Source organism: Carassius gibelio, chromosome A11, assembly GCF_023724105.1.
Source record: "Carassius gibelio isolate Cgi1373 ecotype wild population from Czech Republic chromosome A11, carGib1.2-hapl.c, whole genome shotgun sequence".
NCBI classification, from domain to species: Eukaryota; Metazoa; Chordata; class Actinopteri; order Cypriniformes; family Cyprinidae; genus Carassius; species Carassius gibelio.
Genome location: NC_068381.1, coordinates 22,622,357 through 22,634,202, shown reverse-complemented (window position 1 = coordinate 22,634,202; position 11,846 = coordinate 22,622,357). Strand labels below are relative to the sequence as shown.

Genomic DNA, 11,846 nt, shown 5'->3' with positions numbered 1-11,846 from the left:
TCTCAAGCCATGAGGTGTCAATAATTCACATTAGCACATGACTTTATATGATATGTTCTTTGGGGAAAAGTTCACTTGTACATTTGATGTGCTTAGTTTTAATGTGAATATGGCCAGAACATTCCAAAAAGGGATGGTATTAACATTTTGTCATCATTTCATTTGTCACCAACTAAAGAAAACAAATTGACATAAAGAGAGAGATTAAAAAAAAAAAAAAAACATTTTGCGTTATTTTGATATTTATAAACAGTATTTGATATTTTGAAAAAAAATAACTGCCTTTTTTGACTAGGAACAACTGATTAGGTTTAAGATTTTTAAGACAATAGATTTCTTAAAATACAATTCATATATTAATGAAAACTTGGTTTGCATTCCTATCTTTTCATATATTCACATTATATATAATGCTTTTCTCTGGCTTATTAAATAGAGTTATTATATAGTGATACCACATTTTGTTTGTTTGGATTAATGAGATGTTCTGGCAATCATGTAAACCCATTGAAGTGTGTGTGTGTGTGTGTGTGTGTGTGTGTGAGAGAGAGAGAGAGAGAGAGAGAGAGAGAGAGAGAGAGAGAGAGAGAGAGAGAGAGAGAGAGAGAGAGAGAGTTTTCAGAGCAGTAAATCATCCGTCAGCGTCCGGTTCACTCGAAATGTACATCAGATCTGTGGAGATAACATCATCATGCTGGGAGTTTGCTGAAAGTCGGAAGGGTAAGTTTCCGCTAGGATTCTAATCTAATCACATTCAGAACTAAATAGATGTCACTGAAGAGAATCATTACATCAGTTTAAAGTGACTAACATTAGCTCTGTGACTGGTGGACAGACCCCTCGCACAGATGGCAGTCCTTCCACAGGTGACTGAAGCGCGCTCTCTGCGATCAACATCCGTCGTTATCCTCTCAGCGATCTTTATCCAGGAATAAAAGCCAAAGCGATCTGTCAGTAAAAGGCAAGAGATTTTACGCACAACTCTTTAGATTAACGCGAGTAAGTTTGACACCATAAAGTCGGCGCGTCGAAGTGTATCACTCGCTTGGGTTTCTCCACATTACGCGTGGAGAAATGATTACAAATCTGTTTGGAGAATGTACAAAACATGAGTGCAATGCTGTAAACCTTGATCCATAAACATTTGGTCCAAGTATATGTGTATAACAGCTTTAATGTGTATACGTATATGTGGCCATTCCTTCCTTGGTCATTCCTCAGAAACACAACAAGTGAACGTTGCAACGATGTTAAATTGTGAACGTTAACTTGTAGCAAAAGAAGTCTTCGATTCACATTACCGTGACATAAAGGTCATTTTATCACTCAGCAAACCCCTTCGTCTTTCTTTATTCTAACTCAGGTAGTCTTTTTTCCATAAAACAACAGAATACAGAAGCAATTAAGTTCCAAAGAGCAGCATAAACGTGATTCAGATATGCATCTGTCTTCTTAATGCATATAAGTATGTATGGAACAGAAAATAGATCAATAATAATCTCTGTTGCTGTTTTTATCAAAGGATTCATTCCTATTCAAAGCAGCTTGGAAATTCTGCAGAATTTAGCTTTTTGTGTATAAAGTTATGAGGCTATGAAATGACAGGGAACAATTATAGGGACAATTATGAAACAGATTTCCTCTCTACCCCATAGGCAAGGCACTTAAGTCACACTATGCATTATGGTTGCATACATTTTCTTTTCTCATCCAAATTGGACATATTACAAATCAACTGAACAACACCCCATATATGTGAATATATAAAAAAGGGGGAAAATATCACATTTGTGCTAATTGTTATGTACTGCCCTGACTACATAATACACTTATATAGACAGATAGAACTACACCGGTGACAGAGAGGCTAAGACCTGAGACGAGAGGCTAGACCAGACACAGACAAGGGTTTATTAATGTTTAGGCTCTTATTTATGGTCAAGCATGGATAGTAACCGTCTCTCTTAGCAACAGGACAATGTGTGTCTCACATATCTTCTGACCATGGTGTTCTTAACAAACCTGCTTGCGTCTGTGCTGTCGAAAGACCATGACATTTCAGACGTGTGGACTGACTGAGCAACATCGGAAATATGGATGTCTCCATTCACTGCTGTGAGTCACACATCAATAAGCGCACAAGAATTCAGTGTGATGCATTCTCTCGGGTTTTGTTTTTCAGAAACTCCATTACGTGGATATGAATTTTAAAACCCATCATGTGACACTTTGGACTGCTCAATGGAGATGACTACGATACTCACCGCGACAAACAGCCAAGGAAAAAGAATTCTTCAGGAACGTTCCGAACCCAACGTCACAAGTCTTCTGAACGCATCTGCTCCCTTCCACCATCACATGAGCAATGCAGTGCTGGGCGTTCTGCTCGGCACACTGTCCCTTCTGACCGTCATCATGAACCTGCTGGTGCTTTTTGCCGTTAGAAAGGAACGGACTTTACACACGGTGGGGAACCTGTACATCGTCAGCCTCTCGATAGCGGACCTCATTGTCGGGGCGACAGTCATGCCCTTGAATCTGGTCTACCTTCTTGAGGACGAGTGGAAACTGGGTCGCGTTATTTGCCAGTTCTGGCTGGTCATGGACTATGTGGCGAGCACGGCCTCCATTTTCAGCTTGTTCATCCTTTGCTTGGACAGGTACCGCTCCGTACGCCATCCCTTACATTATTTGAAGTATCGGACACGAGGTAGAGCGACGCTGCTGATTTGTAGCGCGTGGCTGCTCTCCATGACCTGGATCGTTCCCATCCTGGGCTGGAGGATGTTCGCTCAGGTCGACAGGAAGCCAGAGATGGAGAACCAGTGCGACACGGACTTCCGCTTCGTGACCTGGTTCAAAGTTCTGACCGCCATCCTCAACTTCTACATTCCCTCCTTCCTCATGCTTCTGTTCTACTCGCAGATTTTCATCGCAGTCCGCGATCATTACAGAGAGTGGGAGAACTTTGCCGGTCCGATGGTGAAAACAGAAACAGACGACACGTTACAGAACGGCATGCAGCTGCAGATAACCAAAGCCTCGGAGAGAGAGAGTCTGGCTTCACAAGCGTATTCTCAAAACGAGGGCCTGCTGGATCAGTACAGTTTGGAGCAGGCTTACAACTCGAGGGACAATAACGAGGACAATACCGATTCCTTGACTGAGACCGAGAGGAAGAGCTGCTACAAGAAGAAACCGATGTTCAGCCTTTCGAAGCGCATGAGAAAGAGCGTGCAAGACTCCAACGAGATTTCATTTCAGAGCGACGATGGGGAAACTGTTGCCGAAGGCCCGCTGCCATTATCTCTCGCCTTCCTGCAGTCCGAGAATGACCCTCAGCCCGAAACCTTCATAAATGCGAATAACTGTAACGTGTTAGTGCCAAACTCTGTTGGTAACAGTTGTGAGAATGCACCGACTGTGGATGTTCACTGCAATCACAGCACTCCAGCGACCCCGCCGTCGCCCTGGGCTGAGAACAGCCCTCCGCTGGACACACACCCGGTCAAACAGACGTGGCAGAAGCTCTGTGAACAGTCCAAGCAGAGCATCCACAGCATGCGCATCCGGAAGGAGCGGAAAGCCGCCAGGCAGCTCGGCTTCATCATTGGCGTCTTCATGGTGTGCTGGATCCCGTACTTCATCACCTTCATGGTCATGGCTTTGTGTGAGACCTGTGTCCATCATGACCTTCACATGTTCACAATTTGGCTTGGGTACATCAACTCCACCCTGAATCCCTTCATATACCCGCTGTGCAATGAGAACTTCAAAAGGGTGTTCAAAAAGATATTTCATATTAACAGATAAAGTTTAGGAGAAAAACTGCACACTGTTACCCCGTCTGCTCAATTAGTGTTTTCTGAAGCAGTTCTTGTGACATGTTTGTACTTTGGTAGCTCTGCGCATCTGCCATGCTTGTGTTGTTTTTGGGCATCTGAGATCTTGTAAGTACAGAGCAACTGTATTATTTGCTGCCTGGTGTCAGTTTGACACGTCTACAATCTGCATCAGATTATTTGATAGATTTATTCAGAGTGTTTTAAAACTGGCTGTATTTTAGAAAAACCAAATCACACCGACACCTGAATCTTTGCTATTGTGGGTGATGTAAATTCAGGACAACCTGGGTTTGGTGTGTTTAATGCAGAACATTTAAAAAAAAGCCCTGGCATTGATTAGAAGTAGCATGTGTGGTGCATATATATTAAATATGAGTTTGGTCATCAGGGAATGCACATTGTCTGCCGAGAGCTGGGAAATGCCACATACACACAGGTTGAGCTGAACATTGCAATCCTGGGTGTATGATACTCCAGTGTGTTCGGAGTGGACGCGACGTTGTAGTTTTGAAAGCAGTGGTGTATATTCTACAAATTGTCTGTATACATAAAACCCCTGGATGATTAACTGTGCAGTACATTTCACCTGATCTTTGCTTTTCATATAAAAAATAAAATAAAAGAGGAACCGTGATTTAAATAAACGTATAATCTGTGACATTGATTAAACTGCGAAATGTGAAGACATTAAAACACAGAATTGGATTTCGAGCACATTTCTACACCTAATGACTGTGTCTGAAAGCTTAGGCTGTTGCTTAGCTGCCTGCAAATTCAGAATGACTGTGGACAGACTTCTGAGGCAGCAGGAAGCTTTAATGAATGAGCTTAATCACGAAAATATTCATTACTTGCTAGAAATAAGATCAGAAGTGGAAAAGGTTGGTCAAAAACACACAAAATGACTTTCAGACACCATCTTTCATTATAGGATATTAGTGAAGGATTCATCTATGCTTCCTTCAGAATCGGGTAAGATGAAGCCATCTCACAAACATTCAGACATGTCCTCTTATCAGCAGTAACTGGACGCCTCTGGTGATGAACAATGCAACATTGAGGTCATGTGAAAACAAGACAAAAAATGTTTTTTCATACTGCCACTACATCACATTAAAAAAGCAATAAACATTATAGAGAAGAATGCTCGTAACCATTTCAAAAATATTGCATTTTACACGCCTGTGCAGTGATGAGATGATGAAACAGACTACAAAGACTTCCTGTTATGAAAAAGCTATTTTATTATAAATAATACTACTGCAGTGCATTGCTTAGTCTCATTTAATTCTCCTTTTCTTCTAACAGTCTGCATTGTCAGTCCTCAATTAGTGCCTGTCACTTTCTGTGAAACCAAAGTGATTGGGTGCTTGGTTGAACAAAAAAGCCATTCGTGCTATAACCAGACTCAAATAGATGGTTTTCTTAAGGGGTTCAAATAAACACAGAAGTATGTTGTGGCATATGACTCACATTGAAAACCACTGGTTTACATGACAACATGCTTTAGATGTTTTACTTTAACAGGGTTTTTGCAGGTGGCTTTTTTAATGCATTTGAAATGCCTTTTTAAGACCAAGTATGGACAATTTAAGGAATAAACAGAAGTAAACAGATACATCAATGTGTTCTCTAAATGCATGTTAGGGAGTAGATGCTTCAGATTGAAAATACAGCTTTCAACTTATCTCTGTTACATTTTAATTCATTTTTTTTTTTTTGCATAAACAAATAGTTTAAGGCTAGAATAGCTATACTCCAAACAAGTAGAATATGGAAATATCTTTAAACTTCTGAACAAACTGTAAAAAAGAGATTTTTCACATACAGTTATTGTGTTAGAAGCCAAAGGGGAAAATGTAACAGTTTAAAAGCAGAAATATCATTCAACACATTTTTACTAAACCATGTACATGAATTCAGTAAAATGGGTTATTTGATCTGTAAATTTATTAAAATGGTAATTTTAAGTGTGACTAGTTTATATGAACTTGTGTTTATGCAATATTAATGTAATTCCTGTGGGAGGAGATTACATCACTTCCCTTTCTGTTAGTGCAGGTATCTGGGGAGAATTACCAGGTTTGTTATGATCTATTGTTAATATATTATGATATTTTGTTTATTTACAGTTGAAAAATAGACATATAGCTTAACATGCTAGCATGTGAGTGTTTATTATTGAAGCATACACTCTGACACTTACATATTTTTATTGTTTATTTGTGATGCCACTTACAGTACCTGACTGACAACTGCACGTGCATTAGCCCACTATAAACATGATTGATTGTATTAAATCTGGATCTGTGTGTAAGGTGTTGAGTCATGCTAGTTGCAGATCTTATTGTGCACACAGGACGTCCCAGTGCAGGTCTCTACAGAGGCTGATGCTGAAGGAATGCTGCTCATCTCGACCGACTCCACAGCTCAGTGAAAGCTTTTGTAAAGGTCTTGTCTCTAAGCAGAAGTCTGGATTTTCTAGTTAAGTTAGTAACTTAACTATCGCCCATCTGCTGTGCACGGCACCCGACCCGACATATCAACCGATTCATCGGACAGTTAAAATGAAAAGGAACAGCGTTTATAGATTTTTATCAGTATTTTCTTGTCTAATTGTCTGTGTTTTCCTCTTGTTTTGGGTTTTTGTCTTTTATTCGATGGTTTTGGCACCTTAAGATTTTTTGGGGGACTATTACACAGCACAAGAGGACTTGGCACCCATATAAAGCGTTGGTTTGCGGATGGTTAACGATATTTGCCAGCACTGTTTACAGAAGCAGGACAATATGATGCTTTAAAACATTTATATGAAAAGCGTGTATGCTAACACCGATTAAGATTCTACAGTCTTTTAATTGTCAAAATATTACATTTAAAGCATGAACTAGTCGTGGCACCAGCGAAAACGGCACCTTAACTTACATTCTGCATGCTCTTGTTTCTCATTAAAATAATTTTCAAGTAATTTGTGAAGCGCTAGCTGTGTTCCGTACCAAAACAAACCGACTGCGCATGCGTGCAAGCTGACCGTGGTCATATGACATCAACCAGGAAGTGCTCGTCTGGTAAGTGATGTTTCTATCAAATGTGTTTATTGTTGCTCTGACTCTGTTTGTCATTTACGTGGCTATAATCGGCACAGATCACCTTTCTAATGTGGTGGCTTTTACTGTAGTGTGTTTAAAACACAAACACGATCACAGTGGCACAGACTCCATGGTTTTACCGAAGTAGTGTCAATAAAACCACAATACTAGAGAGCGCAGTTTTTACTTTAATTACATCGACAAGACATAATCAGTTGTATAGACGTTTTGTCAGCTTAGTGAAATATTAAATTAAAAACATTCAAGCTTGTTCAAGTGTGAAAGGGGAACTACTACTTTAAAACTAACCAACTTCCCCAAATCCAATCGAACAAGAAATGTAATCGTTATTATAAGAAAATATTATCAAGCTATCAGCACTGAGAAATATATTTTAAGACTACATTGTTAAAAATATATATGCATTTCATTGTTATTTTATTTTGAAATATCAAAAGATTAAAATATCTCTTGGCTAGCTGTCACTAGAAATTATAATCTTGCACTTAAGTGATTTGACCAAATAAATAAAGCTATTATATATTTTTTTCAAGGCAAAACATTTGTTTTTATACCACATTTATTGTGCTAAAGGTTCAGTGGAAATGCTCAGTGGCTGTATACAGTCGTCTCATGGGATTAGTTTGATCTTCAGTTCTGTGTCATAAGGAATCAAACGCATCAGTCCTGATGGAAGCCCAGTCGATGGAGAGAGGCGCAGCCGCCCCAAAGCTGCAGTTCGCCCCCTTCTGCAGTGCCCTGGAGGCAGGATTCTGGCATCAGCTCACCCAGAAGAAGCTCAACGACTTCCGCTTAGACGAGAGTCCCAAACACATCAAAGGCTACTACTATAACGGTGAGACTGGAGAATGTGTTGATGAGAGAGATGACAAGTGCTAGGCTTCTGTCAGAACAGATTGCTTAGATCCTGAAAATGAAAGAAACTCGATGATTAGAGACCAAGTGAATCACATTTGTCTTTTTAAATATCAACTGCTATATTCAGTCTTATTGAATGTCTTTATGTAAATACTGCGGTTGAATTTGCACATAAGTAATTCTAGTTTTAAGATCTACTGTATGTCATTCTTCGAGTAGACAAAAGTGAAGACACCCCCTCCCCCCCAAATTAAATTTTTATATCCAATTTAATTTCCGGATCACTGGATGTAGATTGCTTTTTATATCAGAATGTAGTGGAGTAATGTGACAATACTTCACCATACGGCTGTTTGAAACACTGAACTAATGATGAGGCATATTTTTAAAGCATTTATTAATCTTAGAGCGAGATAACGAATCAGACACATGAGGGAAAACTAAAACAATGACACAACTGTGACAGTTTCTGTTGCGCAGTACATTCTGTGTGAAATATTAAGAGAATATCTCTGTAGTATTTGTAGTATGTCTCTGCAGTATGCAGACTGTAGTGTGCTAGTGTTGCTGTCCAGAATGTTATACTGTCAAATGTAGGAGACATGCATGCAAAACTTGCACATACTGTCTGCAAAATACATGTATACTGCTGAAATATTAAGAGAGCAGTATAGAAGTGTGCCATCCTAACATCTTCTTAAACTGGCACTTTCTCTTGGATGTTATGCAGAAACTAAAGTGTTTATTTATAGATGCCTTTGTGGCAATACTCTTCTTTCAGGTGTATGTCACCAATGATTCATTAATAATGAAAATGAAAATGTCTGAGGATACTTTATCCACCTTTAAGCTGTAATTTAATGCGAATGCTTTATTATAAATCGCAGGTGATCCCGTTGGCTTGCCGACACGCTTGACACTGGAGTTCAGCGCATTTGATGTGTAAGTATCCTGTAATAAAACCATGTAATGCAGTTGGTTATTCTGAAAGCCTTGGATAATGGCCCCAATATCACGTCTGTTACTTGTGAAATTAATGATTTCTTCCTGCCAGATAAATCCTCAAGGATCGTTTCAGTAGAATTAATTTTCCATTTATGAGGGTTGAGTAACTGTGCTGACCACACGGCGCAGCTATCTGCAGAAGTGATGAGGGGGTTACGTCTGAGCCCCTGCAACCATCTGCACACATGCTGCTTTTCTCCAAGAAAGAGAAGAAAACATGCTGGCATTAGAAAACAGATAGATCTCTTCAAGTCGTAAAAACAGGGCACTTTCCAATCATTCGCTTCAAAGAGCTCTGCAAAAGGCATAGGGGACAAGTGCATTACATTAGTGCTGTCAAACGATGAATATAAACCAATAATACACAAAATATATGTTTGTGAACTCTGCACATTTATTATGTATATATAAAAGCACACACACAGTATATATTTTAAAAAAAAATATATATAATTTGTTTTATATATAAATATTTAATATATAAACATAACTTAAAATGTATACATGCATGTCTTTGTGTTTATATATAAACATAATAAATATACACACACCTACACCTCGTCACGGGCTGCTACAGTGCAGGAACAAGAAGACCAGATCCAAGGAGTTTAATTGACAAAGCAGGGAGCCACATGTAGCACACAGGGATGACAAGTAATACCAGACGCTAGACTAAAGACAGGAACCCCTATTTAAACACTAAACAAGACGAGGGGGAAAAAAGACACACCTGGGATAAATCAAAACAGACGGGGAATACCTGGAATGAACATAACGTCAGGCACAGGAAACATGACCAAATCAGGAAAACAGGAACTAAGATTAATAGGTCAAATAAGGAAACTCAAGTCTACAACACTGACATAACCCCCCCTCCGGAAGGCGTGTTCTCATAACATCCCGGGGGGGGGGGGGGAACCAGGCCACATCCATGATGACGGCCCAAAGTGGAGCCCGGAGTGGAGTCCAGCCATCGAGTACGAATGGCCACCGACTCCAGGGGGCCAACCAACAGCGCTGGAGCAGGTGGAGGAGGAACCAGAGGTGGAGATGGAGAGCCAATGAGCCTGGGGGATGCAGAGGATATGGTGGGCCAGGGTGGAGGAGAGGGCTTTGGCAACCAAGGCAGAGATCCAGAGATCCGTGGCGGCACCAGAACAACTGAGAAGCAAGGTGGAGCCGAGAGGATGAAGAAGCCTGATGGAGCTGGAGGGACGGAGAGACTAGCTGCAGCCAGTGGAGAGGAGTCCAGAGGTGATGGCGGGTTGATGCCCAACCAAGGCAGAGCTGGTGGGACGAGGGAGCCCGGTGGAGCTGATGGATCGATTGTTGACGGTGGAGTCTGGGCCTCGGAGGCCAGAGGCTAAAGTGAGAGAGACTCCGACCACAGTGACGCTGGAGGATGACCGTCCTGCAGGGCTCACACCACACAGATGTTGGGCTGAGGGCGAGCAGAGGGGCTGCCAGATTACAGTGGTGGAGGAGGCGGGTGGAAGGGCAGGCATTTTGGAGGAACAGGTACTGGAGAATCGGAAGCCCCCTTGGACGGGACCAGCGGAGACAACGTAGAGAGGAGAGGGGGCAGTTCAGTCTATAAGATCCATCTCCTTATTTTGGCGTTTCATAACCACTGTGCAGGGGGCGGACTCACACTGTCCTCAGCTTGCTCCCTCGTGGTGGGCACTGTCACCAGCTCTCGCACCTGGTCTGATGGGTTGGGCTCTGGGCTCGGGCGTATGCTCCGTCCCGTGGGGAGATGGTGGGCTGGGCTCTGGGTCGGGGGTGGATCCGGTGAGATCCTCCACAGGGCAGATGTTAAGAGGCGACCCGTTTCTCGCCAGAGTTCATTCCACAAAGGCAGCGAACTCCTCCCGAGGGCCATCTTCGGACACAATGCTCCACACTCAGTGTTCAGGCTCACATCATAGAAAGTCCAGAGCTAATAACAGAAACTGTCTGGTATGGTCATCGAGAGATCATCCTTCCTGTTTCAGCAGGAGGAGGAGGAATTCGGGGAGAAGGAGGGGATCCATAAAACACAACATAAAGAAAACACTGAGAATAAGAAACTGAAACTAACGGAGGGTAGACAAACAGAGGTAACTGTTTTAGGTCAGAGATTCTGTCACAATATATGTGTTGTGAGGAACGAGGAAACACAGAATACACAAAACTCTTCTTTTAATTTCAATAATCCAAAGGGGTAAACAGGAACACAGGACACACACGGGTAGACAAATAATCTCTCACGAATATGAACCCAATAGACTGGGGTTTTAAACTCAGGATAACTGGGAAAGCGCAGGTGTATGGAATGTCTAAATTAACGAGGACATGGAAGGATTTTCCTTTTCTTTTTGTAATGTGTATTGGATTTCTTTTGGTATGTTGCACATTGTATAAAAATAGTAAGCCACTCACAGCTGTACATTACAGTGATTTTACCATAAACCATAGGAGGTTAAGCTATTATGGTTAGCCAATCAACATTTCCTGGTTGAAGAGCTAGCTTGTTAAACATGATGCAAATGGTGAAAATAATAGGTATACAATACAGATAACAAAACAGAATCATGCATATAGTGAGCCAAATACAAGTGATGTAGTGTAATGATTGTGCTGTTTCAGTGATGGAGCCACACCTGCTCGCTGCTGTCCAGCTTCTGGAACTCTCTACAACACCAACACATTAGAAGCCTTCAAAACCACCGACAAGAGAGCGCTGCTGGAGCAAGCAGCCAGTGAGGTGCGCTGCTTTGATTCACTCATTAACTGTGCGTGTACATGGTGTATCTGCACTGGCTGCCTGCATAGATCCGCTGAATGAATTCTGGCAGTGGTTCTCAGTGCCTGTCCTTGTGTACCACTGCTCTGCGGATATTGCATGTCTGTCTGGTTTAACACACCTGATTCAGATCATCAGCTCATTAGAAGAGAGCTCTGTATATGAACTGTGTTCTGATTGACTGGAAGTTTACAGGACATTCATTCACGGCACTCACTGTCGAATAGAACAAAGCTCTGAAGT

General features: G+C 41.4%; 2 protein-coding genes across 2 annotated transcripts in view; both read left to right on the top strand.

Annotated features, from left to right (window-relative positions):
• Positions 1 to 288: 288 nt before the first annotated feature.
• LOC128022698 (histamine H1 receptor-like) lies at positions 289 to 5,004 on the top strand. The gene is made up of 2 exons (XM_052610495.1): positions 289 to 720; positions 2,183 to 5,004. The coding sequence occupies exon 2, from the start codon at positions 2,242 to 2,244 to the stop codon at positions 3,811 to 3,813; it is 1,572 nt and encodes a 523-aa protein (XP_052466455.1). The 5' UTR covers positions 289 to 720; positions 2,183 to 2,241; the 3' UTR covers positions 3,814 to 5,004.
• A 1,185-nt stretch (positions 5,005 to 6,189) lies between these two features.
• LOC128022693 (ubiquitin-like modifier-activating enzyme ATG7) overlaps positions 6,190 to 11,846 on the top strand; it is a 63,173-nt gene continuing 57,516 nt past the window's right edge. The window contains exons 1-4 of the mRNA XM_052610489.1: positions 6,190 to 6,913; positions 7,604 to 7,790; positions 8,701 to 8,755; positions 11,447 to 11,564. Of these exons, the coding sequence (XP_052466449.1) occupies positions 7,625 to 7,790; positions 8,701 to 8,755; positions 11,447 to 11,564 (339 nt within the window). The 5' untranslated portion in view covers positions 6,190 to 6,913; positions 7,604 to 7,624. The remainder of the gene's footprint in view (positions 6,914 to 7,603; positions 7,791 to 8,700; positions 8,756 to 11,446; positions 11,565 to 11,846) is intronic.

Bases quoted from the DNA above. Each gene is read 5' to 3' on its own strand.
- LOC128022698 (XM_052610495.1), top strand. From the start codon at position 2,242: ATGGAGATGACTACGATACTCACCGCGACAAACAGCCAAGGAAAAAGA.